The following is a 25,472-nucleotide window of genomic DNA, read 5'->3' as shown; positions in this document are numbered from 1 at the left end:
GTAGGTCCCTAACCGCATGCCACATGGTGGACCCATGTGCACTTTGAGCTCTTATGAAATTTTATAAAAAGTTTAAAAAAAAAACGAATTAATATATATAAAGTTGAATTTTTACAACTTTGTAAAATCAATAACTGTATTTTATAAGTCCAAAAATCATAATTAAATTATTGAGAGATTCATAAAAATTCAAGTAATAAAACTAAAATCATTTCAATAATAGAATGAACACAATTAATTTAATATGATAGGAAAATGATCCATATTCTTTTAGGAATTCAATATGTAATTTTGGGTATTGCACCTTCAACTGTGGACTACAGACCACACTAGCTTTATCGAACCGACCCAGTGTTTCCCATGACCCACAATCCAAACAGGGGCTCATTAGCGGGTCACCAAAGTCAGGTCGATGAATCAAAGAGTCACAATTTCAGGATGTGGATTACAGGTCCTCCCCTAGAGACGAGTCAAGGTCACTACGACCTGATGCGACCACAGCTCTATGACGCATAGGGGTATCTCTCGCACATGCATACACTTCATCTAAAGACGGATATCTGGCTTTTTCAAACGATCTATCGATATGCATGCTGTGTGATGAAACATGGATGAGGTTTTGGGCCCCATCTCAGTAGGCCTACCATCACACACAAGGGTCACACAGTCCCTCGGCTCACTCATCTAAGCATAAGCTCTGATCTCATCAAGGGTTAACCTAAAACCCTCATCGGATAATTCTTTATGCCCAGGTATCTTGGGCTTTCCAACCGACTGGCCTAGATCGATAAGCATAGCCTAGTATAAGCAAACATCATTTGCTTAGTATGGTCATCGATGGACCACACTCACACTGAGTTTATGTTTCACTATAATAAAAGTGTTTCAATATACACTCATAGAGCCTTTAAAGGCCACATAAACCCAACATGTTCAACAACCGGAAATTGGTAAAATTGTCTTTTTTAAAAAATTTCATTTTGACATGACGAAAACGGACATATAGGTAGTAACAGAAACTATTCGGTAGTTTTGTAATAATGCAAACTATAACATATATGTTTGTAATTTTCTATTTCGATAAAGATATATGCAATTTTATGCAAATGATTGTTGCTTGTTCACCCGCCTTAAATTATCATCTATTTTACACACTACCTATAAATTCACCCTCTTACAACCAAATGATACTATCTATTTAATTCAAGTAAAACCCCACCTAAAATTAGTTTTAGGACCCGACACAATTGAAAAAACAAACCATAATTGGACCCTCCACACAGTTAGAAATTTAATATATCAAGATTTAATAGATATTGTCTAAGTTTTAGAGGGTGAGATAAGTATTTAGAAACTCAAATTTAGGTTTTTTTTTTTAAAAAAATAATAATTAATTGTTGGGTGATTCTTAGGTGGGTTTTGGGCACACAGTCTATGTTGATGCGGGAGCAAGTTGTGCAACTACTTCCTCCCTCAAATCACATGTTTAAGGGTCTATTTTTGTTTTGAGATTTTGGGAATCACATGAGAATTACTAGATGATTAATTTTTAAAAGAAAATAAGTAAATTTTTGGTTTTTTAATACTTAAATATAACTCTTAGAAATTAGACGGTCTTTATTTAATCTCAATGCATTATTATTTTTAGTACATAAAGAGTTTATTTCATAAATTATTCTTACTAAGAGTATTCTATATTGTAAAGTTTACATTACCAAAACTTGATATCTAAAGAGATATCATGTGTTTTGCCCAAGGGAGTGAGTAAATAGTATACTATTGTGGGAGTAGGAAAATTTTTCATCTTTATAACATTTTTCAATTAATTGGGGTCGGTTACATGAATCTTGGCCCGCCACTCTGCTATGTTAAGGGTTATATCTTCAATGAGGTTATAAGTCCCCATATTTTCTCACTACTTACAATAATGTCTTTTTGGGCCTACCTTTGCCCTTTTCTAGTCTTCCATTTGAACTAACTCATACATTCTAACATGTGTTATGTTGGGTCTACATTGCACATGGCCAACCCACCTAAGTCTACTTTCTCTCATCTTATCTTCTATTGGTGCCACGCATAAATTCTCATGAATGTATTAATTTTGAATTCTATCCTTTATTGTTTTGTCACTCATCTATCTCTATATCATCATCTTAACTACACTCATTTTATGGGAATGGTTTATTAACCGCTCAACATTTCACCCCATAAAGCAAAGTTTGTCTCACAATTGTCCTACATAAATTGGCTCTTCAGCTTCCTTAGTATACATCGATCAAATAAAACTCAAGTTGTACATCTCTACTTTGTCCACCCTACTTTAATTTTATGTTAGACATATTCATTAATCTCTCTATTTTCTTGGATTATTGACCCAAGATATCGAAAATACAATCTTTTTTTGTATTTATTAGCGGTCAATCTTAACTACTTCATTGTCTCTATTTCTATTATTGCCAAACTTGCATTCTTTGTGTTCTATCTTTGTCCAACTAATTTTAAAACCTTTAGATTTTAGAGCATCTCTCAAAATTTTTAACTTTGTATTGACATTGTTTCGCATCTCATTGATCAAATTATGTCGTATGTGAAAACCATATACCATGATATCTCATATTGGAGGTGTCTAGTTAAGTTGTCCATAATTAAGACAAAGAGGTCTTGGCTCAATGTTGACTCTTGATATGGACCTATTGTCATTGAAAACTCACTTTTCTCTCTACTAGTTGTTCGTATACTAGTTAGTGCTCTCTACATATCTCTCACAAAATTGAAATAGTATCTGGAGACTCCTTTATTTTCCAACATCCACAAAATCAAATATCGAGATACTCTATTATAAACTTTCTCTATATCAATAAAGACTATGTGGGTGCCTTTTTTTTTCGCCTTAAACTTCTCAATCAGTTGCTTCAATGGAAACTAACCTCAGTTATTAACCTCTATTGGTTTTCTAATACACACGTTTCATGCCTTAGTCATTGCTCAATCACTATCTTCCACAACTTCATAGTGTGGCTTATAGGTTTAATCTATCGATAGTTCTTACAATTCTACATGTCTCTTTGCTTCTATAAATTGGTACCACAATACATTTTTTCCATTTATATGATATTTTATTTATTCTCAACACCTTGTTGAACAACTTGATCAACCAATCAATGCGAATCTCTCCTATGTACTTCCAAACCTCTAATAGGATACCATCTCGTCTTAAAGTTTTTCTTATCTTCATATTCTTGAAAGCTTATTTAACTTATAATATCCTAATAATGTGAATGTATCTATGATCCCGGCCATCATTTATGCCAAGGGTTCCTTCTACCATTATGTCCCTATTGTGTGCGTCATTTTACAAAATTTGAAAATAAACTCTCCATCTTTTATTGACCTCTTTATTTTTCACTATGACCTTTTGATCATTACTCTTAATACATTTAATATCGTCATATCTCTACATTTTTTCTCTCTCATTTTTGCTAAGTTGACAATATCTTTTTCGACGATATCTTTTTTGCTTTTTTTTGTTATTAATTTAATGTATAAATTCTCATATGCTTTAAGTTTAGCTTTATATATATATATATATATATATATATATATATATATACACACTTTTAGAGTAGGAAATTTTGTAGTTTCCAAAAATTTTAAATGGAAATGTTAAAATCGATGGAGTAAATATAGTCTATACTCATGCGCGAGCATAGTATGGTTCACCGTGAGTAAATCCCAAATCCCCAAACCCAAAAGAGCGCCTCATCTCGGCGCTCAACCCTAAAACCCTAAAATCGCCAAAAGATACGAACTCTGCCAAAACCCCGAAACAGAGAGAGCACACAGCAATGGCGAGTCTTTTGTTGAATCCACTGAAACTGGACTGAATTTTTTATTTTGAGACTTCGATTTTTTGTTTCTTTTTTGGTGATTTTTCTCCGCCATAGCTAGCGAGGAACAATGCGGCCTCCAAGAGGTGGCGGTGGGTTTCGTGGGAGAGATGGCGGTGGGTTTCGGGGGAGAGATGGCGGTCGTTTTGGAGGAAGAGGAGGCGGCCGTTTTGGTGGAAGAGGTGGTGGTGGTTTCAGGGATGAAGGTCCCCCTGCTGAAGTTGTTGGTTAGTTCTCTCTCTATTACTCTGCAGTAACTCCCTCTCTTTCTCTCTTTAACTCTTGCTCTATTGTAATTTCTCTAACTCAGGTGTGTATACAGATGGATCAGATTTTAGTTTTGATATGATGTTACTTTAAAAGATCTACTCTCTCTATCTCTCTCTATCTCTCTCTCTCTCTCTCTCTCAAAAGCACACAAACAAGATTGCTCTTTCAAATTGCTGGTACTTTGTACGCTAACATTTTGTTTCTGATATGTATTTGTTAGCTTGAACCTCTTCTTTATTCATCACTCCTTCATTTCCATTGATGCGCTAGTTTTGTTTCCATTTTATTAGCAACGGGCTTTTGTAACCTTGGTGTTTATGGATTGTAACATCTGTTTTTGCACACATATCCTCTCCCACTCTCATTCGCTCTGGTTTTCTATGTTTTCTGGATTTCCAGAGGTTTCGTCTTTTCTTCATGCATGCGAAGGAGATGCAGTGACAAAGCTCACAAATGAGAAAATACCGTATTTCAATGCCCCAATTTATCTGCAAAACAAAACCCAAATTGGAAAAGTCGATGAGATATTTGGTCCCATTAATGAAGCTGTAAGTTTTTTATCCGGATCATTGTTTTGATTTTCTTTTTTTGATTTTGTTCGAGTATTTCTCTCATGGATTCTTAAGCAAATAGGGTGGAGTTGCATCACTGATGTTATTACCACCTCTGCAGTATTTTTCTATTAAGATGAGTGAGGGTATTATTGCTACATCTTATGCATCGGGTGATAAGTTTTACATTGATCCTGCGAAGCTGCTGCCTCTGCAACGATTTCTTCCACAACCAAAGTATGTGTTTTCCTTTTCATGTCCTCGATTTCCTGTTTGCAGGGTATTGTCTTTAGGGATTTATTTTTATTTATGTTTTAACTGTTGTTGTTGATAGTTACTTTGAGGATTTTCTTATGTCATAGACCGATATTTTTCTAGATTATTGATATGAGTGAACTGCAATAACCTGCATTTTCTTGTAGTCAGACTCACATGCAAACCCTCAAAATGTGGTAGCTGATGTTTACATGAATGCATATGTATCCTCAACCCAATTATCTGAATCCTCAGTGAAGCTTATTAGTGTATCTGGAAGCTATGATGGTTTTTGAAAGTGGAAGTTGATTAATATGGTGAAAGGATCAAATTTCAATGAGCTGAAAGTCCTATTTTGAGTTCAATAAAATGGTAGATAATTTATAAAATGCCATATTGGCATAAATAATTTATAATGCCTTAATTGAAGGCATACAATGGTCATAATGGTCTAAGAAGGGTGACGACCTTAAACTTTCCCTTAACCTGTCCCAAGCTTGGGTAAAGGAGGTCGGTTGTCTTAGGTAGGCAGTCAACGTAAAACTCTATTAAAACGTTCTAAAAATCTGGTATTTATGTTATCTACTTATGTTAGTCTTGTATGGTTTTCAATTTTTCACTAGATGGGTACAAAAGTTAATTCATCTCACTGTATTAAAGGCAATATTTTCATTAGAAGAAGGTATGAAAGTGAAAAAGATATGAGCAAATTATGGTAGATCACATTGCAGTTACTTTAAGGAACTCAGTCTCTGTGAGAGACTAACCTTTAATGAGATCCATCTTACTCTTGTGTGGAGCGAGAGATTCATCCATGAAATATGTTGAAAGTATGTCATCTCAAGGATAGAGGAGGCGAGATACTCAGCGCTACACTTGCTAAGTATCCTTTCAATAATATAGTACTTCCCCCTCAAATATCAGTATACTGGTGCTTTCTTACCTTCTCTCTTAATCTTCCTCAACCTATCGGTTGAGAGCTAAAGTAGTACCGTTCAGTTAGGCTAAACAAAAAATTGCTCCTTGCGGGGGCTGCTACAACTTGCTTGGCAAGCCACTGGCTTCACAACAGCAGACTCTTAAATGAGGGACCACACTTGGCTTGCCTAAACAGGCAGCCTGATGGTGCGTGCAAAGAAGCAAGTAAGGCTCTGTGTTCATCATATCATATCCAAAATGCTTCCTGATCCGGGAGGGACATCAACTCTTGTCCAAAAGAGTTTTCAGTGGATCAAGGCAAGGTAATAATCCGTAGGCTACGCCTTGCCTAGCCTAAGGTGGAAGGTACGTGCAGGTTAGGCCATTTACACTGCAGGAAGCCAGCCCACGCTGGTACTGCACTTTTAGCATGGGTGCTAAAGGCAAGCTCCTTACTATTCCTTTCCTTGCCTAGTTAGTTGCTTTCCTTGCTAAAGCAAATTAGTTTACTATAAAGAAAGCTAACACTACTTCAATTCCATGCAAGCGAAGCTTATCTATCATGTCAAGGACTGCAGGAAACCTGGTAATGGAAAAAGATGTCTTAAGGTCCTATACCCTGAGAGAAGATCCTATACCCTGAGAGAAGATGAAAATAAGGTGGCAAGGGGCTGTGCAGCTTGGCCCAGCCCAGTCATCATGGGCCTAAAGAATTAGGGCTGGGGCTAGGGCTGCGACAAGGCTGGCCCGGTTTGGCCTAGCCCGGCCCTCTGTTTCTTTAAGTTTTATGTTATTTTATGTTTAAATTTTATCTAGCTCTGCCCGGTCCACCCTATATAGGGCTAGAGCCAGGCTGGCCCACCCCGAATAGGTCTAAGGCCAGGCCTTGGCCAGGGCTGGGCCCCACCCATTGACAGTCTTAGATGAAATGTAAGGCGAGGTGGTCAACAACAGTGAGGTGGTTTCAAATCTATAGATGGAAAGTAGCACCTAGAATATGGGTGATTTTATGAGAATTTAGTTCGGCGGAAATGATAGTGAACCAACTGGGTGCATTGGATAGCTTCTTATATCTACTGAGTAGAGGTAGTCTGCTCTTTAAAAGCTATTTTATTTGTAGATTTGACAAATGATAAAGTTTTTAAACTTGCTCATGCCAATGTTGCTAACTGATGATATGACTCCATCCCGATGATTCACAGGGTGCCTATTGAATTCAAAAGAAGATGTGTCTCAATCCATTACGTGACTGACTAATTTGTTTTTTGATCTGTGAAAAAATATCTCATGTTGAGAATACCTTTCTCCCTCATTGAGGATTTGATGCTAGAAATGAGAGACGATACAAATTCGTGATTTGCTAATTTTTTTATTTGTATGGTGGAGCAATATTTTTATTAAGTACAGGTTTCTTCTGATTATCAGCTTATGACTCCTAAGAAATCTGTAGTTGAGTATTTCTTTGTCTTATTTTCAGATTTTTCTTAGCAACCAGTATTTCTTTTTCTTTGAGTATATATGGCCAATGTGCATAGGACATTGTCCAGTTGTAATATTTTGCTACTCTCCAAGAAAACGACTTGAGCAATAAAAAATTCATGATCACAGAATAAATAGAGCATTTTGTGGTTTTGGATCAATTGGGAGCCCCAAGCTTTGAAGACACCAAATTCTCTGTTTTGCTAAAAATTAGAAAGACACTAATTCTGTCCCCAGTTTAAAAAGTCATGTTTGAGCTCATAGTTTGTAATAAAAATAAAGGAGAAAATGGAAGGGAGAGAAAATTGTTATTGATTTCATTTTTGGCTTCTATTACACCGATTATGGCATTTATTTTTTTAAATAGGCATCCATTCATGCTCTAGTTTGGCATTTATTTATTTTTAGACCTTTTACACTGTTTGCAAAAAAACAATGTTTTCTTGATTATAATTTGGTAAGTAGAAGAGAGAATAATGATTGGTGTTATATTTTATCGGTTTGCAGGGGCCAGGCTGCAGGCAGAGGGGGCGGACGTGGGGGCAGAGGTGGTGGACGCAGTGGTGGACGTGGTGGTGGTTTCCGTGGGAGAGTCGGTCCAAGGGGTGGAGGCAGAGGTGGCCCTAGAGGCAGCGGTCGGGGTGGAGGGTTTAGGGGCAGGGGGAGATTCTAAGATTTTACATTTAACTAATCTCTCTAATTTCTATGCACCTGTGATTGTAGAGAGGGAGAGAAGAGAATCTGTTCTTTTCTCTCTAAATGTGGTTTCTTTTTTTTATCTTACGGCCAAGAGGCTGAACCCTAATGAACTTTTGTTTACAATGCGAGTTCAAGTTATTTTGTTTCCTGCCTTCGTACTTGAAAACGAGTTTTGGGATTTGATCAGAGCGGTTCACTAAGTTGTCTGGAAGATGACATGCGTGCTATTTAGGGTGCTCTAGTATTTTTATTGTTGAGTAGGTTAATTTCAAAATACCGGTAAAACAGGTTTTTAAAATAGACCGCATTTGCTATCCTGTTTTGGGAGGATATTGCGCTCCTCCTTTGCTCTAAACACCTACTTGGGAGAATTTTCTTTGTCTGGACCTTTTTTGGGAAAGTCATATATTTAGTAGATAACTAGTTTTAAAAGAAAATTTTGACTCTTAAATTTTGTGACGCTTTAAAAAAAGCAAGTTGCCCTTCAAACGATCTCTATTCAATCTTGAGGCATAATGATTATTCTATGGGGTGCAAAGATTACATCCCTAAAATTTGAGATCCAAAAAGTGTTTCTAATGTGGTTTTAATGTTGGAATTATATGAAAACTTTAAAATCTTGAGAATTGACCTTTAAAAAATGCGGTACAAGATATATTATTTCTAAAACTTGAAATCTATTTTTTTCTTATGTCTATGCATTTTAATGTTGAGATGATCAATTTGAGGATATTTGGACATCAAAACAATTTTTTTTCGTGAACTTTTTTAGTGAAATTTTTAAAGTGGGCTCTAATTTGATTGTTTAGAGCCTCGGCTCTATATTGACTTTTCCTTTGGGTTGGAGTTTTTACAAAAAGGCCTTAATAAGGCGTTATCTATACATCAGATTAAGTTTATATTTAATATATCCATATTTCTCACTATTATCTACCTATCTAAAATGTTTTAAAAATAAATCAAAATAAATAAAATTATTAAAATACATAGAAAAATACATTTAATGCTCTAAAAGAAAATGGAACTTGAGTGTAATGTATGAAGTATATTATCCTATGTTTTAATTTTGAAAAAAGAGGGGTTTTTTTTTTTTTGTAAATTTTTCCCGCGCCTTCATCTGCTGCTCTGTCCGGGAGCGAATCATGCGTCTTTTAACACTGCAAAGTTGGGCCTAATTGCAACTCGGTTGTTCACAAACAGTGTTTTGTAAGAATACGTGGAATTGCAAGCTGATGCCCCTTTGAGCTCCCGAAGCGATAGCTTCATATTTCTCCTGCACTTGGTCCTTGTTTGATTGTTTGAAGAGGCTGTTGCCAAAGCTGCCCCTTCTGATAATTTTGAAAGCTGTGGCTTCTATGGGGCTGCAAAGAGATTGCAGTATTCAAATCGGTAGTTTTTGGAAGCAGCGGCTTCTAGTAATCAAGCACATCCTCAAGATTGTTTCTTTTCAGGTCTCGAATTGTTTTACCAAATTATTCAAGGGCTCAAAAGACCTCTCATTGTTTCTTTTTTCTTTTTTTTGCTGTGGATTCATTTCATAATTATCTCCTAAAACAAATTTATTAATAACTTCAAAAGTACTCTTATTCAAGGTTGGGAAATTCACAGTTGGAACTTGGAACATGAAAACACGAGGAGCATTTAGATAGTTTAGATCCACTGAAATGGCTGAAGCCAGATTACAATAATAGTCCTAGTTCAGGCTTGACATCTTTCATTTCAACCCGAAACATGACTGGGTGTCCTAAAATTTCCACAGTTCAGCCGGGTATAAAGGAAATGTCGATCATCATTGTTGTAAAAACCGAGTTCCTATGATATAATTTTTTGAAGAAATAAATATGAAAGAACGAAGGTCACTTTTGGGGGGAGGGGGGCTCAAATGTAATCCCTATTATCCTACAATTTTATAGATTTAATTGCATTCATTCTTCACCATGATCGATCATTAATGGTCATCAACCACAATACAAGAGATAAAAAAAAGTAAGGAAATCTTCATTGCAAATAAATATAAGAGCACAGAGCAAGTTCGAGCCCAAAAATTGGGATAATATTCAGTCCTCAATTCCCTAAAAATTTTTGAAGCGCGAAATATCGATGGGTAATCCCATTGTTAAAAAAAAGCATACCTCCACACCAGATCTATTTTGAAAGCCATGAATTTTCTACTCTTTCATTGTTTTATTTATTTTTGGGTTATTTTTCCCCTTCTCTCTCAGGCTTCCCAGCCTCTGAGCACCGTTGCTCGGGCAACACGATTAACCCCGAGAGTGAAGGCACCCATCCGGAGGTCACAATTGTGGGTCTTACACATTTCTTTTATACTCTGAAACCCTTTGATCATGTAGTTTTTCAGTTCACAGTTAACCTTCTGCTCATCCCACATAAACCCCTGTATATTCTGCAACCACGAGAAAATCTAAACTAAACATGGAGCACAAAAAAAGTAAAACATTGATAGACAGACCATTTTTCCTTTTAATCTTATCTTCAGTCAGGTGAAAAATTCAAATTATTAGAAAAAATTTATTTTTAAGAATGTGAAGCGTGGGTTTTACCTGAACCCACTCGAAGTAACTCACGGTGACTCCTCCGGAGTTAGCATATATGTCCGGCAGGATGACGACACCCTTCTTCGCTAATATCTAAAGGGAAGAAATGAAGAAATAAAATTTCACTAATTTTGTTAGTTTCTTTCATGTTTTCATGGTGATACCTAAGTGGATGGTAATCCAATGCCGAATGGATTTACCTCATCAGCCTCTGGATCAGTTGGGTGATTGGCCGCTTCTATAATGAAATTGGCCTTAATTTCACCAGCATTTTCCCTGAAAAATAAACAAATAAGTAGATATTAATTGCTTTGTTTGCATAAGAAGTTCTGTGGCTACTGTAACAGAAGAGTACCAAAAAACATTTCAGTCCTGACAAAGCTTGAGACTTTTAAAGGAAAATCACTATATCTGACTGATTTGGCAGAAGTGGATATATCTTAGAAATCCCAAACTTTGGATTAAACAACAAATAATAGATCAAACAAATCAAAGAGAATTTTTGGAATTAAGATCCACATCACTAATACTGATTCGGTAGAGGTGGATATCTTATACATCCCTAAATTGGGTTAAACAACAGAATAATAGATCTAATAAATCAAAGAGAAGTTTTGAAATTCAGATCCATAGCACATTTAATTTAATTGATACCTATCCTAATCAGTGAAGACTTAACATTCATAAAAACGAAAATAAGAACTCCAACAAAAGGATTACAAAAATCCAGATTTTCAAACTTTTGCTAGAGACAAAAGGAATAAAACCTGTTTATGACTCCTCCAAGTGCGGCAGGGATGAGCACATCACAATCTTCCAACAGTAGCGCCTTTGGATCAAGTGGTTCTGCCCCATCAAACCCTTTAATCCCTTTATTTTCAACTGCATGTTTTAGGAGCCTGGGAACATCAAGGCCATTGCGGTTCTTTATAGCTCCTGATATATCACTCACTGCCACAACCTTCCCACCAATTTCATGGATGAATTGTGCAGCCCAAGAACCCACATTTCCAAATCCCTGAGAATCAGAGACCCCCAAAACCTAAAATTAACTTCCACTAATTCATTTTTCCTATAGTTATACAATCATTGCATAGATATATAAATAGACAGTATAGATCATTCTAAGATAGATGTAACCATATCGACAAATCCAGTTAGGAGAATTTCTTAGCAAAGTGTGCTTTCATTTTACCCCGGAATGGTTTTTAAGGAAATAGAGAGGAATTTTAAAAAATTCAAATGAAAACAATCACAATCTATGATAGATATAGAGGTGGTGGTCTACTTGTATCACAAATTTTTGGTCCGAGATCTTCTTCCCATACTCTGCAAGCAGAGCTTCTGTTGCAAAGAGGGCCCCCCTTCCAGTAGCTGCATCTCTGCCAAGCGAACCTCCTAGGTCCTATTTAAGTAAGGAGTTTGTCATAAGGAATAGAAAGATTATGAATCCGAGCATGAGATGAAACCCATGCATGTCCTATGCAAATTGATGAATATCCATGGAACTTAGAATTTACTTACCACTGGTTTTCCTGTTACAACTGCAGGTGAATATCCATGGAACTTAGAATATTCATCCAGAATCCAGGCCATTGTCTGTTTCACGATGGAACAGATATTAGTTTACCCTATGTTTAAGACAATGATTTTCAGAGCTCTCGAACGAATGCCTCTCTCTCTCTCTCTCTCTCTCTCTCTCTCTCTCTCTCTCTCTCTGAGAGTGCATGGGCATGTGAGTGCAAATATTAGATATCAGATTTAATCCTTCTGGTGCAATGGCCCTAATTTTATTGAAAATTGAGAAGCTGGAATTTGGTGCAACTAATGCCTTGAAATCACAAATTTTCCAACACAAGAAAAGAAAACAAACTTTATTCACCTGTGGATTTGTTCCCATATCAGGAGCTGGAACATCGGTATTAACACCTATGAGATCGTGTATCTTCTGTGTGAAAACTCTGGTAAGCCGCTCTAGCTCAGAGATGCTTAATTCCCTTGGATCACAGCCAATGCCTCCTTTTGCACCACCATAAGGAATGTTTGCAACTGCTGATTTCCACGTCATTAGCTGGGCGAGAGCGTTAACCTCATCAGGGTCGACCTGCATTGCCAATGGGGTTTGTTAGAGTTAAAAGTGATTAGATTTCTATAATCATTTCCTTTGAAGTGACGGGAGTTCTATAATTGTTTCCACACAAGCTCTTTTCTGAACCCTAAGTGATAGATCTTTGTTCTTGTCCACTCGGAAAAAAAAAAAGAAAAAAGAAAATTGGACTTCCGGATGAGATAAAATTGGACTCCATACCCAAAGCATAATTGCTTTTTGACAATATTTTCATATTACAAGAAGAACAAACCATGGATTAGAGAACAAACCTCAGGGTGGTATCTGATCCCACCTTTCATTGGGCCCCTAGCATTGTCATGTTGCACTCTGAATCCTACGTAAGATACTAAAGTACCATCATCCTTTGGTATGGTACACTCCACCTGCATGAATTCATTCATCCACAACGAAGGGAGAAATTGCAAGAAGCCAAGACCAAAGCAAATTATACATTATACTTTAGAAACAAATACCAGTCCTAAATTCAACAAAATGATTTTAGATATGATCCCGATTCCTGGTCAATGAAAACCATCCTAGATTACTGGAGACAAATAGAAATTCATAGATTTGTACCATGAGAAAACAGAACAAGCTTTTCAATGCACCTTCACCATTCAACTGACCACTTTTAAAGAAATAAACAGCACCCATTTTCTCTAATGATCCCATTTTTTCTAAGATTCCAATCATGAAATAAATCTTCACTGCATCTCTACAATCTAGGAGAAACTATGCTAAACCTTACACCAAAATTTCTACTGTCCTTTCCTCAATCTCAGAGTTATTTTCTATTTCCAAATTTTATATAGCTGCACTAATTTGCCAACTATACCTCATTCACCATATCAGAAATACCCAATGAGAAATAAACAAGGATATTGGGCCATTACAAGAATAACAAAAGAAATGCCTAGTGAAGCTAATGGCTAAGAGGAAAAGGGAATAATGGAAAATAAAAGAAACAAAACCAGATACCCAGAGAAGTACCTAAGTCACATAAGTTAAAAGAAAAAAAAAATTGTTTTTATTACCTTGATTTCTCTGAAAGGAATGAGCAAACTCTTTTCAAGCTTGGAGTCGAGCCCTAGAAGCCGGGATGCAAGTTTGAAATTTCTGTTGGTTGCAGCTAAAGCATTCATGGCTGGTACTTCTAGGAATAGGGAACTCAAAAACTAAGAATTAGCTTTAAGATGGTTGAATCACACCTGAAGTTTAATCCAAAAACCAAGGGAAAGTCATAAAAATCCCCAATTTGGTGAGGGAACAAAGTAATAGGCAATGAATAAGTTGAAACTCTTGCAGGATAATTGTTGTAAATTGATTTTCTTCTCACTTATAATAAATCAGAAAATCATTTATTCAATAATGTAAAAAAATATGAAATCAAAGGATGTCCAGGATGTTGAAGAACTTCACAATTACAGAAGGAGAAGGTAAACTTTAAAAAATATGGCCAAATTTTGGGAAAAATCAAATTTCAATATCAAATAATTTGAAGCTTTTTTTTTTTTAAAAAAAATCCAAATCAGAAATCAGTACCCCAAAAGATGAGCACAAAAAACTAAAACACTCCGAAATACCATATCTTGAATAACTCACCAATTTAACCAGCCTTTGGCCCTAAAAGTCCAACCTAACAATAAAGCCAAGTGGGTAGGCCCTTATCGACTTTCATGCAATGGGTCAAGCTTATCCAATTTTCAGTGTGATGAAGCCTTAAAAAAATGGTTGAGTGTAATGTATTGATACATAAAGTTGCACTTTACAACATGCTGCTGTTTGTTAAAAAAAAGTGTGCTCAAGACTCTCTGTCTCTATCCCTGAAAGAGAAGTGAGGCAGTAGTGACACTCTCTTCCTCTCTGTCAATGAGAAGTGAGGCAGTAGTGAGAGAGAGTGCACTTGGGGCTGGATTCAAAGAAAAATTCAATAAAAAGGAAGTATAATTTGTCATTTCTAGGTGGTTTATGGAAAACAAATCCTTACATGGTAATCCCTCAAAATACATGACTCTAGTCAAATCAGCCAAAACTGGCGGAAGTGGTCGCTCTTGTTTTTCCCTCTTCAAAATTGTGAACTCAAATTCTCCTTTGGCTAAGAAGTGTCATTTTTGTACGTAAAAAGGAAATCTAGGTCTTTTGTTTTGAAAGCAAGCAGGATTCCAACCCCAACCCACTGGGGAAGAGGAGACCATCCTGAAATTTGGAAGCACCACAAAAGAGCAGAAAAGAAGAAGACAAAAACAAAACCATGTCTTATCTTCAGGAAGTACAGCCGCACATGTCTTATCTTCAGGAAGTACAGCCGCACCAAAAAGGAGGACTAGATTAAAAGTTGGCCCCTCATTTGCTGAAAAGTTTCGTATGACAGAATTGTATTTTGTTTTTATACAAAATGAAAAAGGGGTGGAACAAATGTCTTCTATAATATAACAAGCTAAACAAAGCCTTCCCAGCTAGCTTAAATTGGAATATATATATATATATATTATCAATGAAATAGGAAAATAAATTTAGCCCAAGGAAAAAAAAAATGAAAATATTTAGTTTTGTTTTTTATTGGAACTAAACAGGAATGTCGATTGGGGAGCTGAGGATAAAAAGGAAATCATGGGCAAGGACTTCGGACTAGAGGATAAAAAAGAAAACTTTTGGCTTTCACTAATCCAAGCTTTGTAAAGCCCAATGCATTTCTCAAATAGATCTCCATTTGATTATTTAATTTCTGAACATTCTGAATTCCAGAAGGCCAAACCAAAGGATTGATGCAAAGAGGCAGAAACCATGAGAAATAACTCTGAAAGACAACAGAAAGCATGGCCTTTAAGGGGCTGAAACCATAAAAAGCACAAGTGGAAACAGGCAAAAGAAAGATGGGTTCTTGTCTAACAAAGTTCTTACCTGAAAATTCCCCAAATTGTTCAGGAGTTAGGACTTGAAGCAGTTGATTTATAGAATAACTCTGAGTTTCTAGCCTCCACCAAATGGAGAGAGAGCCTAAGGTCAAAGTTCTCATTAAAAATTATACAAAACCCACAAATGGGTCAGTCGTCATAAAGAAATGGAGAAAAATGACACAGACACACCTCAATCTTTATCTTGGGTTTTCTAAAGACCCAGAACTTGCACACGACTTCCACGTGCTTTGAGGGATTAATTGCAATGGTTGTCATAATTTATCATAAAAAAAAATGGCCATGGAAGCCTCTCAAAAAAATTACTAAAATAAAATATTCAGAGAAGTTACCTAGTAATTATTCAGAATGATAAATCGTGGCAAAGCAGTGTTTCAGAAAATCAATAAATAAAATACATACATTTTGGGTATTGTAAATCACTAAATGAACATTCAAGATGAATACTTCACTGAATAAAACCAAAATTGAAAGTTCCCATTTTTTAATAGGGAAACTACGATGAAGTTTCGCTGCCCATTCCTCATCTGGATAAGGTAATGATAATTTTTCTTCTAAGATGATCTGTACCATTATCTCTTTCTCTCACTCTTAAGATGATCTTTACCATTACGTCTCTCTCTCACTCAAAAGAATTTGAAGGTATAAAGCATAATGTCATAAACACAAGCTGGACCTCACTCCAAAATAAATGTACATCTAGGGGAAATGGGACTAATGTGGCTGCAAGACGCCTGAAAAAAATTATTAGGGCAAAAAACTAATACGAAATATTCCATAGAAAACCAAAACGCAAATATGGAAAAAAAAAAATTGAGAAAAATGGAACAAAGAGTAAAAGCGAAAAAATCAAACATAAAATATTTATTTATCATAGTAGAATAGAAACTTTAGCCTAGAAATGCAGAGCTATCTCTAAAAATTTGAGACTTGGTGTTAACCCACTTAGAGAGAGAGATTCCAAACACATTAACACACTAGAACGCAGAGAGCGAGAGACCTGAGATTCCAATTTCCGAAAACATTAACACATTAGAATGAAGAGAGAGAGAACAAAACGAGAATCCATAATTCCATATGGAAGGAACGCAGCGAGAGAGAGAGAACAAAACGAGAATCCATAATTCCATATGGAAGGAACGCAGCGAGAGAGAGAGCAAAACGAGAATCCATAATTCCATATGGATCAACACATAGGAACGCAGAGAGAGAGAATGAGCAAACCAGAGAGTACAAAGTCCAAACACATTGACAAATAACAGACAGATGGAGACAGGGAGAGAGAGAAAGATCGTACACATTTTGAATGATTGAAACAACAGAGAGTGGCAGACGCAGAAGGATCGAGCAAAAGTCCATACCAGAAGAGCAAAAGCTCGAACCAGGGCTCAAAGATCAGCAATCTCCACTGGTTCAAACATCCAATCCGGAATGAAAACCGCGAAAACCCTGCAAACCGATTTATACTCGAATCAAAAGCAACAGTAGAAAGCGAAAGCACGCCACAGTAGAGTAGACATTCGAGTACCAGAATATGATGCGGTTTCAGATATTGCTCCTTGCTTACAGGGAGAGCATTACGAGAGCAAATGACGAATAATCAGATGCTTTTCCCACTATTCGATCCTTCGCCACAGTTGATTTATCACAAAGTTTTTGAATCTGGATCAGGTTCCTTACTGCACGCCATTAAAGAACCTTTGTGAGCTCGACAAATGGGGAACATTTGCTGATTTCATACATTATTGTGTTTTTGAGCTCAAAATAGAGGTTTTCGCCATTATTGGACAGTATCAGGTGAATCAAGTTCTTTGTTTTTATTTCTTTTAGGCAACATAGAGAGAGAGAGAGACAGGTGGGATATCAATGAGAATGAGAGAGTACAAAGAGAGAGAGTGATGGATATGGGAGAGAGAGAGAGGAGGGAGAAGATAGAGAGTGAAAGGAGAGAGAGAGGAGGGAGAAGATAGAGAGAGAAAGGAGAGAGAGAGGAGAGAGAAGATAGAGAGAGAGGAGAGAGAAGATAGAGAGAGAGGAGAGAGAAGATAGAGAGAGGGGAGAGAGAGAGGAGAGAGAAGATAGAGAGAGAGGAGAGAGAAGATGGAGAGGAGAGAGAAGATAGAGAGAGAATGGAGAGAGAAGATAAAGCGAGAGAGGAGAGAGAGGATAAAGCGAGAGAGGAGAGAGAAGATAGAGAGAGAGCGAAATGGAGGCCACGAGAGGGCACTTAGAAAAATTTGTTATGGAGGGAGAGCAGAGAGTGCGATTGGGTGGCTGAGTGGCGAGCCGGTTGAGTGGAAGCCGATTCATTTTTCAAATGGGATATGCAGCTCACTCTATGTCCATACACGTGTCCGGTTCACATGGCGCAATCAGGTGTCGACCGTCTGCTTTCATCGTTAGACGGTGGAGATGTCGGTTCTTGCTCAAATGTGTATGGCAAATTGAGGAGCCATAATCTCATTTTTAACATCATCATTAACCAACCCTATCACATTTAACGGGATCGGTTATATGAATTATGTTGGGCTGTTTCGTTCCATTAGGGCTATTCATGGATGGCTTATAATAATTTGTACCTCACACGTTACAGGTAACGTGTACCATACGAGCGCGGCTTTTCTTTTTTCGCAATCAAACTCTCTCTCTACTCAAAATGTCAACGATAGCTTTAAAATATATTTTTATTTTTATTCATAAAATTTAAAATTTTAAAACTAATGCAGATCGAACGTATCTAAAAAAACTTAAATTTTTTTTAAAATTGATGGTCCAAAAATGCATTATCAGATGCAAAACTTGAAATCTATTTTTTTTCTCTCATGTTTATGCATCTTGAGTCGAGATGATCAATTTCAGGATATTTGGGCATCAAAACAACATCTTCCAGTTTAAATTTTGAGGTGTGCCCTAATTTATTGTTTAGAGCTTCGAACTTATATAAATTTTTCCAAGCCTTTCCTAAAAATCTTATAAAAATAAATAAATAAATAAATATGCAAGAAAATATTTTGTTAAGGCATTTTATACTATAAGACTATTTATCTTTGGTACAAAGAAGTTATAATTATTCTTAACCATTAAGTGTCAAATTGGATGGTTTGAAGTGTGCCACAAATTTTTTTTTTTTTTGAAACTGAATCCAGTCAATAACATGTTCACAACCACTCAATTAGACGTCAACAAAATAAAAGTGATTGTGACCTCATTATGCTAAAAGCAAATTATCTTTTGGTATACTTTTCCATTTGTTAAAAGAACAAGTTTATATAAGGTTACAACATTAAAATGTAGAATTAAGGTGCACTTTAAAAAATCCATCATAGAAGGTTGTTTTTATATTGAGCAACCCTCTAGTTGATCATCTCGATGTCGATATGTATGAATATGAAAAGAGAAAGAGTTTTTGAGTCCAAAAAATATTGTATCTCACAACATATTATATGGACCGTCCATTTTCTAAATTTTCAAGCGGTAATAGATCTACTTAATTCGAACCATTTTTGGAGTTTAAGATTTATAAATAGAGATGAAAATAGATTATCAAGCCATTATAAGAATTCTTAACACCAAAATTACATTTATGACAAAATTTGGAAGTGGGCTTTAATTTGTTTGTTTAAGGTTGCATACCACACCTTTTGTTAAAATATACAAAGCAGACTAATCTTAACCGTTGGATGTGAAATTGGACGGCTATAAATATCTTAGTAACCAAACTCAGTCTCAAAAAGAAATTTTTGGAACTTCATGATGCACCCTAGGCCATGGATTTCACGTTGGGACCTTGGTGGGCCAGATTTAAATAGTCTTCTATATCGATTCTTTTCCATATATATTTTATTTTGGGATTGAAATTTTTTTAACATGCACCTCCAATTATAGTGTTATGAAGTCAGGATCCCTCAATAAAAATCATTATCACATGTTGCAAAGATTTTCATGGCAATAATATTACGTTGCGTCCAAAGGAAAAATGACAAAAGTATCTTTAGGGAAAAGCTTATTTTTTCTTTATGGTAAGTGGAAAAGCTATTTTTTATAAGTGAGAAGCCTACACTTGTCTTTTCGAAAAAAGCTCACATTTCATGACGTATTTGATTTATGGAAACTGTTCTAAGGAAGTAGATCTCCTAAGTTTTATGGTCCCTCATGGTGTTGGTATACACTTTTTAGCCTTAAATATAAAGATACTTTACTGTAAAAACTTCACCCGTTATCAAATAGGGAAGTGCTACTACAATCAAACATATTGTTAGAGAATCAGAGCTAAGCTGAAGTGCTACAACAATCAAACATATTGTTAGAGAATTAGAGCTAAGCCCTTACTCTTTTGCCAAAAGATATTATACTCCTGTGCAAGTATAATGTTCATTTACTCCCTTGGCTAAAACCCATAGCTATAGATAAGTTGAAATAAAAGAATTTCCTTACTGCACCTTCACAGAGATCGTCTAATTTTTAGATAGTGAGGTCCAAGTGTTAGAAAACTCAAATTTCAAAATTTTTCCAATTATCCGATGATTCTTGGGTGGTTTCCAAATTTGTATATTTAATCTCCCAAGTAGGTCTTACGGTCGAGGGAACAAATGTACATTATGCTTCCCTTGGACCATAATATTCACGCTCTACTCTTTTAGAGTAGGGAAAATGTTTGGTGAGTTAAGGGACCCATAAACTAAAAAATTTGGAATTTATTTAGTTCGTTATATTGACGATCCTCATCATTCGACACCGGAATCCGACAAAAGCTTCGGAGACTTTGAGTTAAGGGGGGCCATCATGGACCCCGATTATTGATCCCTAAAAGATTGGATCCAAAATCTATTTTTAAGATCAATCTTGGAGGGGGATGAAAATAAGGGAGTCAGCGGACTCACCAAAACCTGGTCCTTTAACTGCTTTTAATTAGGAAATCCCTCTTCTAGCGACTTATGAGATGAGAACCAGGGTTTTCATATAAAGTTATCAAGTTGCTTTTCAAAAAATGCTTGTAAATTTGTATTGCAATTGTCTTTCTTGGGCATTTCATTAGATGGTTTTTTCATGAAACAAACATGGGAAAGTGATGTAGTCAACAAAATTCTGTCCTTCAAACAGAGATTGTCCATTAAAGAGTCGGGCATTTTTAAAGTACAAAAAACCTAGTGCATTTAGTGTAAGGCATTCCTTTAAAAGTAAAGCCGCACCTCAAAACCCCATGCACAAATAATTTGCCAATAACCATGTCACGTATGGGTATTAGTATTTACCAAGTCGAGATTATTATGCTCCTTATTGTTGGCTCATCATATGAAATCTAATTAAAATCAAATGACTATCTTTTGTCAAAAAAATATCATATGATTGTCAAACGCGATACACATATTTTCATCGTAATTATTATCACGATCAAAGCCTTTTTTCAATTAATTGAGGTAAGCTACATGAATCATGATCCGTCTTTCTGTTTTATCAAGGGTCATATCCATAAGTCATTATGTTTTTTCTCACCGCTGCCAACTATGTCATTTTGAGTCTAGCTTTACTCTTTTTGAGCATTCCACTTGAACTAACTCTCAACTCCTAACATGTGATGTACTGAGTTTGCGCTACACATGGCCAACCCACCTAATCCTACTCTCTCTCATCTTATCGTTTATTGATGCCACACCTAAAATTTCACGAATATATTCCTATAAGGATACTATCTGGTCCTAAAGCCTGCTATCTTCATGTTTTTCAAAGCTTATTTTACTTCTGATATCCTAATCTTACGAATGTATCTATGACCCCCGCCCTTATTTATGCTAATGGTTCACTCTACCACTATGTTCCCATTATGTTCGTCATTTAATAATTTTTTAAAATAAATTCTCCACCAAGACTCTTTGATCCTTACCCCAATATCAATTATCCTTCCCGTTAGCCATGGTGTAGTGAGACTCGAGCCCAAAACAATTCCTCAATTATTGGTAGTTAAGAGGCTATATCAAAATTCCATTTCCCTCCACTCGACTAAAATCGTTGTTTTCAACAACAAGGTTCTCGAAACTCGTAACAAAAACCCGATTTCCAAGGTTAAAAAAACATAGACTTGGACTGTTGTTCTCGAATCTGATATCGACTCGGACGAGTATGTCGGGGATTCAATTGAGTCTCTACAAATTATACTACTAAAATATAAAAATAGGCCAAGTATGGCCGGTTTTTGCTCGAGTGTCAGTCGTGTTTCAAAACCCAGATCGTTGGGATGAATCATTCACCCAAAAACTCTATGATAGATCACTAGCTGCACGTCGTCTGGACATCTAATATTCGGTCTGGCAATTGTTTCTCTGTCTAGGCTGTCGGTTCGGCAAAAAGAAATGCGATCAGGCACTAGGTGCCCTCGGTCCGGCAAATTTTTGATGGGATCCGGCAATTGTTTTATATGGTCCAGCACGTGATGACTTCGGTTCGACGCGTCCTTACATCGGTTTCGCATGTCTTTACGTTGGTCCGACAATTGTTTACTATGGTTCGGCAGTCAATGTTTGGTTGCGTATTTTAGGAGAATGTGATGCGAGTTTATACAAACAAGAGCATTTTGATCTAAATAAATATAACTTTTTGACTTGGGGAGTATTTGCCAGAAATATATTTTTTGAGGTAAAAGTTGCAAAAAAATTGGTTAGGGGGAGATTATATAGAAAATCCAAATTTGGGGGATATTTCATTATTTCTCTTTTTTTTTTTTTTTTTGAAATCAGTTACTATGTATAAATGAGGGTTTTTAGGGAAAACGAGACCAAGACTTATACCATCCCAGAACCGATTTGATCCCATATAGATAGAAAATCTAGATCGAAAATCTCCAAATTTTAAGACACTGAGTCGAGTAATCAAACAAGTGAGTCCAAGCAGGCTCGCTCAAGTTTTAGAGCCCTTCTTGATTTAGTATTTTGTTTCCAAATTCGCCAAAATAATTGAAATTGGTATGAGACAAGTGGACAAATTGCTGGAAGCATATGGTGATGTTGACTCGGTTATGTCCACATTGGTAAGATCATGCCCAATTTTTGGGGCCTTTATTTATGTCTGGTATTCGAAGCCTCAAATTAAATAAAGTTCTCTAAACGTTACGCGATGATACTGACATTTTAGACACTTTTTAACGAAATTTCTCATCGAGTAATTTCCTTGGGAGTTTCTTAATACATTAAAAGTTTCCTCCAAAAATTATGGGAAAATTATGGAAATATCCCTTTAATCTATCATTGTTACAAAATTCCTCAACTGTATTCATACCCAATTTGCAAAATTTCCCTTTTTCCCCAACTGCCCTAACTTTGGATTTTGAGGATGCGAAGTTTTGGTACTCAAACTTCAGAGATTCAAACTTCAAAGTTATTAAAACTCTCAATAGAAAAACTTCAGATTTTGAAAATTCGAATTTGTTTCTCTAGCAACAAAAACTCTTAGGACTGTGCAAATCCAAAGTTTTTTGTTGATAAAACAATGGCTAAAGTTTGGATCTCCAAGATCCGAAATTCTTTTTTCGGATACACCTAAGAGGCTTTTATAAACTTTGGATCTTAAAAATCCAAAGCATGGATATTTTTTTTTTCATTTTAGAACAAAGTGAACAAATTGGATATGAATGTAATAACAAAAAAAATGAATAACTTTTAAAACAACGGTTATTTGGGAGGATATGGGTGTTAATTACCCAAAAATTATTTAGATTTGTTCTAAGAGAGAGAAAGTCAAGAAAGAAGGGAAAAGAGAGCAATAATTTCATAGTTTTCGTTTTAGGAAACATATCATAGTGCTTAGCATTTTTTAGTATGTTTCGATTTAATTTTAAAAAGGCCCATTACAATACACAAGGTTTTCAAAATTGACGAATCGGACTAGAATCGGTTAGTTCTAATCGGGCATAGTCGGGGCCATTCCAGTTCTGCCTAAACATTGCGAAGTGGCCAGTTCTAGCCGGTTATTCAACAAAACTTGCTAGTTCATTTTTATTTATTTTTTATTTCCCATTTCACTAGTCCGGATCGCCAATCCGACTGGTTTTCTAGAGGGGCGATCCAGTTCGCTGTGTTTCTAAATCTTGGTTGGATTAAATGATTAAATATTAAATAGTTGATAGGTTAAACATATTTTGATGAGTACCCTCTCATTTTAAACAACTCAATTTTATCTATTTTATATGCTGTATATATGTAAATTTACAACTATCTATGCGAATCTATTTTATTGCCTGTTAAGTAAATCTACAAATATCATCTGACAAATCTAAAACAAGTGATTGAGATTAGTCAGAACGTAAGAATATTTTCATTTTCTTCCTTTCTTCTTCCATGTAATGGCAAATCTGGATTTATAGAATTAAATATTATGCAATAGAAGCAAAAAATATTTCTACGATACCAAAAATCTTAGAATACTGTTTTGGGCAATTTATTAAAATATGCTTAAGATATAACTATTGCCAAAAGATATTATACAGATTATACTGTCCATTTACTCCCTCGCATAAAATCCAATCTAAAATTAATTTTAGGATCTCAAACTTTAGAAATGCAATCTACTAAACCATAGATTAAAAAAACGAAAAAAAAAATTAATAAAAAAATCCCAAATTGCATCCTCTATGCATTTGAAAAAACAATGCCTGGATCTTGAAGAGAGACCATCCAATTTTTATATGGTGAGATCTAACTGCCCTCGCATAAAATGCAGCCTAGAAGTAATTTTTAGGATCTCAAATTTTAGAGATGTAATCTATTAACCATAGATTAATATAAAAAAAAAAAAATCCCAAATTGCATCGTCTATGCAATTGAAAAAAATAATGTCTGGATCTCGAAGAGAGACCATCCAATTTTCAGATGGTGAGATTTAAGTATTTAAAAAACTCAAATTTCAAACTTTTTTACTTTTGACAATAATAATTTAGTGATGCCTATGTTGTTAACGAAATTTCGGTTTGAAAAATCCTCTCAAGTAAGTTTTCTAACTTAGTAAATAGAAATAAATTGTGGTTCCAAAGGAGCATAGTATACATGCCCATAACTATTTAACATTTTACCCTTGATTTAATTTCAAAATGTCCATCAAAATATCGCATGATTTTAATGTAGAAAAAGGATAGAATATTAAATAATTAAAAGTGACGCATATTTTTACAAATTTATCTATTTTTAATTTTCAATAAATTGATGTAGATGTTTTCCACATAGCACAAGTTGGATGGTTACATTACATGATCTTCCAATGCCTTTGCCCTTGTGTGCTTCCAGCATGTTCCTAAGCCTAGTAGGATACCACTATACATATCACAATCCACACTAAGGTCTTAAGGCCAACCTACCGGCACGCTTTTACTATTTAAAATAGAAGAACAATTTATTTTTAAATGCAAAAAATTAAAAATGAAACTCATGACATAAGAGAAGAGAAAGCATACTATGCCGCGATGGTCATAATTACTTCCAGCCGTCAGATATGAAATCATGTGGCTGGAATGTAGACAAGGCATGAAAAAGTTTTTTTTATTTTTCGATAGGAAAATATCTAACTGATTTTCTTGTGCCAAAAGTAAATTATCTCGTAATATGAAATCTTAAAAGGAAAATCTAACATCAATATGCTATTGTACTTTTTTTCCTAGGATATCAAGCTAGAGCCATCTATTCACAGGAGTCACCCCTATCAATAGTTTGTAATTGTATTTAGAATAAAGAAAATATTGTATCAGTTTTCAAGTACAAGATAATACTATTTACTTTGGTTAAAAAATATCACAATCACTTTTAGTTGTTAGACTTGAAATTGAGTTAGCTGAATATGAGCCATTGAGCTAT

At 35.5% G+C, this 25,472-nt stretch overlaps 2 protein-coding genes across 16 annotated transcripts; one reads left to right on the top strand and one right to left on the bottom strand.

Annotated features, from left to right (window-relative positions):
* Positions 1 to 3,744: 3,744 nt before the first annotated feature.
* Positions 3,745 to 8,207, top strand: LOC18421428 (H/ACA ribonucleoprotein complex subunit 1-like protein 2). The gene is made up of 4 exons (XM_011623866.3): positions 3,745 to 4,114; positions 4,557 to 4,705; positions 4,830 to 4,945; positions 7,868 to 8,207. Exons 1-4 carry the CDS (start codon positions 3,958 to 3,960, stop codon positions 8,031 to 8,033), a joined length of 588 nt encoding a protein of 195 aa, XP_011622168.1. The 5' UTR covers positions 3,745 to 3,957; the 3' UTR covers positions 8,034 to 8,207.
* A 1,829-nt stretch (positions 8,208 to 10,036) lies between these two features.
* On the bottom strand, positions 10,037 to 17,303 carry GDH1 (glutamate dehydrogenase 1). 15 transcript variants are annotated; one of them, XM_020675168.2, is made up of 12 exons: positions 17,168 to 17,303; positions 17,001 to 17,088; positions 15,626 to 15,721; positions 13,759 to 13,932; positions 12,994 to 13,107; positions 12,497 to 12,718; positions 12,139 to 12,213; positions 11,903 to 12,019; positions 11,382 to 11,632; positions 10,815 to 10,890; positions 10,621 to 10,707; positions 10,037 to 10,463 (listed from the first exon to the last, which is right to left on the bottom strand). In XM_020675168.2, the coding sequence occupies exons 4-12, from the start codon at positions 13,864 to 13,866 to the stop codon at positions 10,278 to 10,280; spliced, it is 1,236 nt and encodes a 411-aa protein (XP_020530827.1). In that variant the 5' UTR covers positions 13,867 to 13,932; positions 15,626 to 15,721; positions 17,001 to 17,088; positions 17,168 to 17,303; the 3' UTR covers positions 10,037 to 10,277. The 15 variants fall into 15 exon arrangements, with proteins under 15 accessions (XP_020530827.1, XP_020530849.1, XP_088717981.1 ...); XM_020675190.2 differs by lacking the exon at positions 15,626 to 15,721 and having other exon boundaries at positions 16,937 to 17,088; XM_088861855.1 differs by lacking the exon at positions 12,994 to 13,107.
* Between the last annotated feature and the right edge of the window lie 8,169 nt (positions 17,304 to 25,472).

This window comes from Amborella trichopoda, chromosome 3 (genome assembly GCF_054954075.1).
Source record: "Amborella trichopoda isolate Santa Cruz 75 chromosome 3, AtrichopodaSantaCruz75HAP2 v2.0, whole genome shotgun sequence".
NCBI classification, from domain to species: Eukaryota; Viridiplantae; Streptophyta; class Magnoliopsida; order Amborellales; family Amborellaceae; genus Amborella; species Amborella trichopoda.
This window is presented reverse-complemented; position numbering and strand designations above follow the sequence as displayed.

Excerpts from the sequence above, each read along its gene's own strand:
- GDH1 (XM_020675190.2), bottom strand. The coding sequence starts at position 13,866 with ATGAATGCTTTAGCTGCAACCAACAGAAATTTCAAACTTGCATCCCGG. Across the intron at positions 12,214-12,496 it reads ATATGGGAACAAATCCACAG|ACAATGGCCTGGATTCTGGA; the intron begins GTGAATAAAGTT and ends ATCGTGAAACAG. Across the intron at positions 10,464-10,620 it reads GTTACTTCGAGTGGGTTCAG|AATATACAGGGGTTTATGTG; the intron begins GTAAAACCCACG and ends TCGTGGTTGCAG.
- LOC18421428 (XM_011623866.3), top strand. The coding sequence starts at position 3,958 with ATGCGGCCTCCAAGAGGTGGCGGTGGGTTTCGTGGGAGAGATGGCGGT. Across the intron at positions 4,115-4,556 it reads TCCCCCTGCTGAAGTTGTTG|AGGTTTCGTCTTTTCTTCAT; the intron begins GTTAGTTCTCTC and ends CTGGATTTCCAG. Across the intron at positions 4,706-4,829 it reads TTGGTCCCATTAATGAAGCT|TATTTTTCTATTAAGATGAG; the intron begins GTAAGTTTTTTA and ends CCACCTCTGCAG.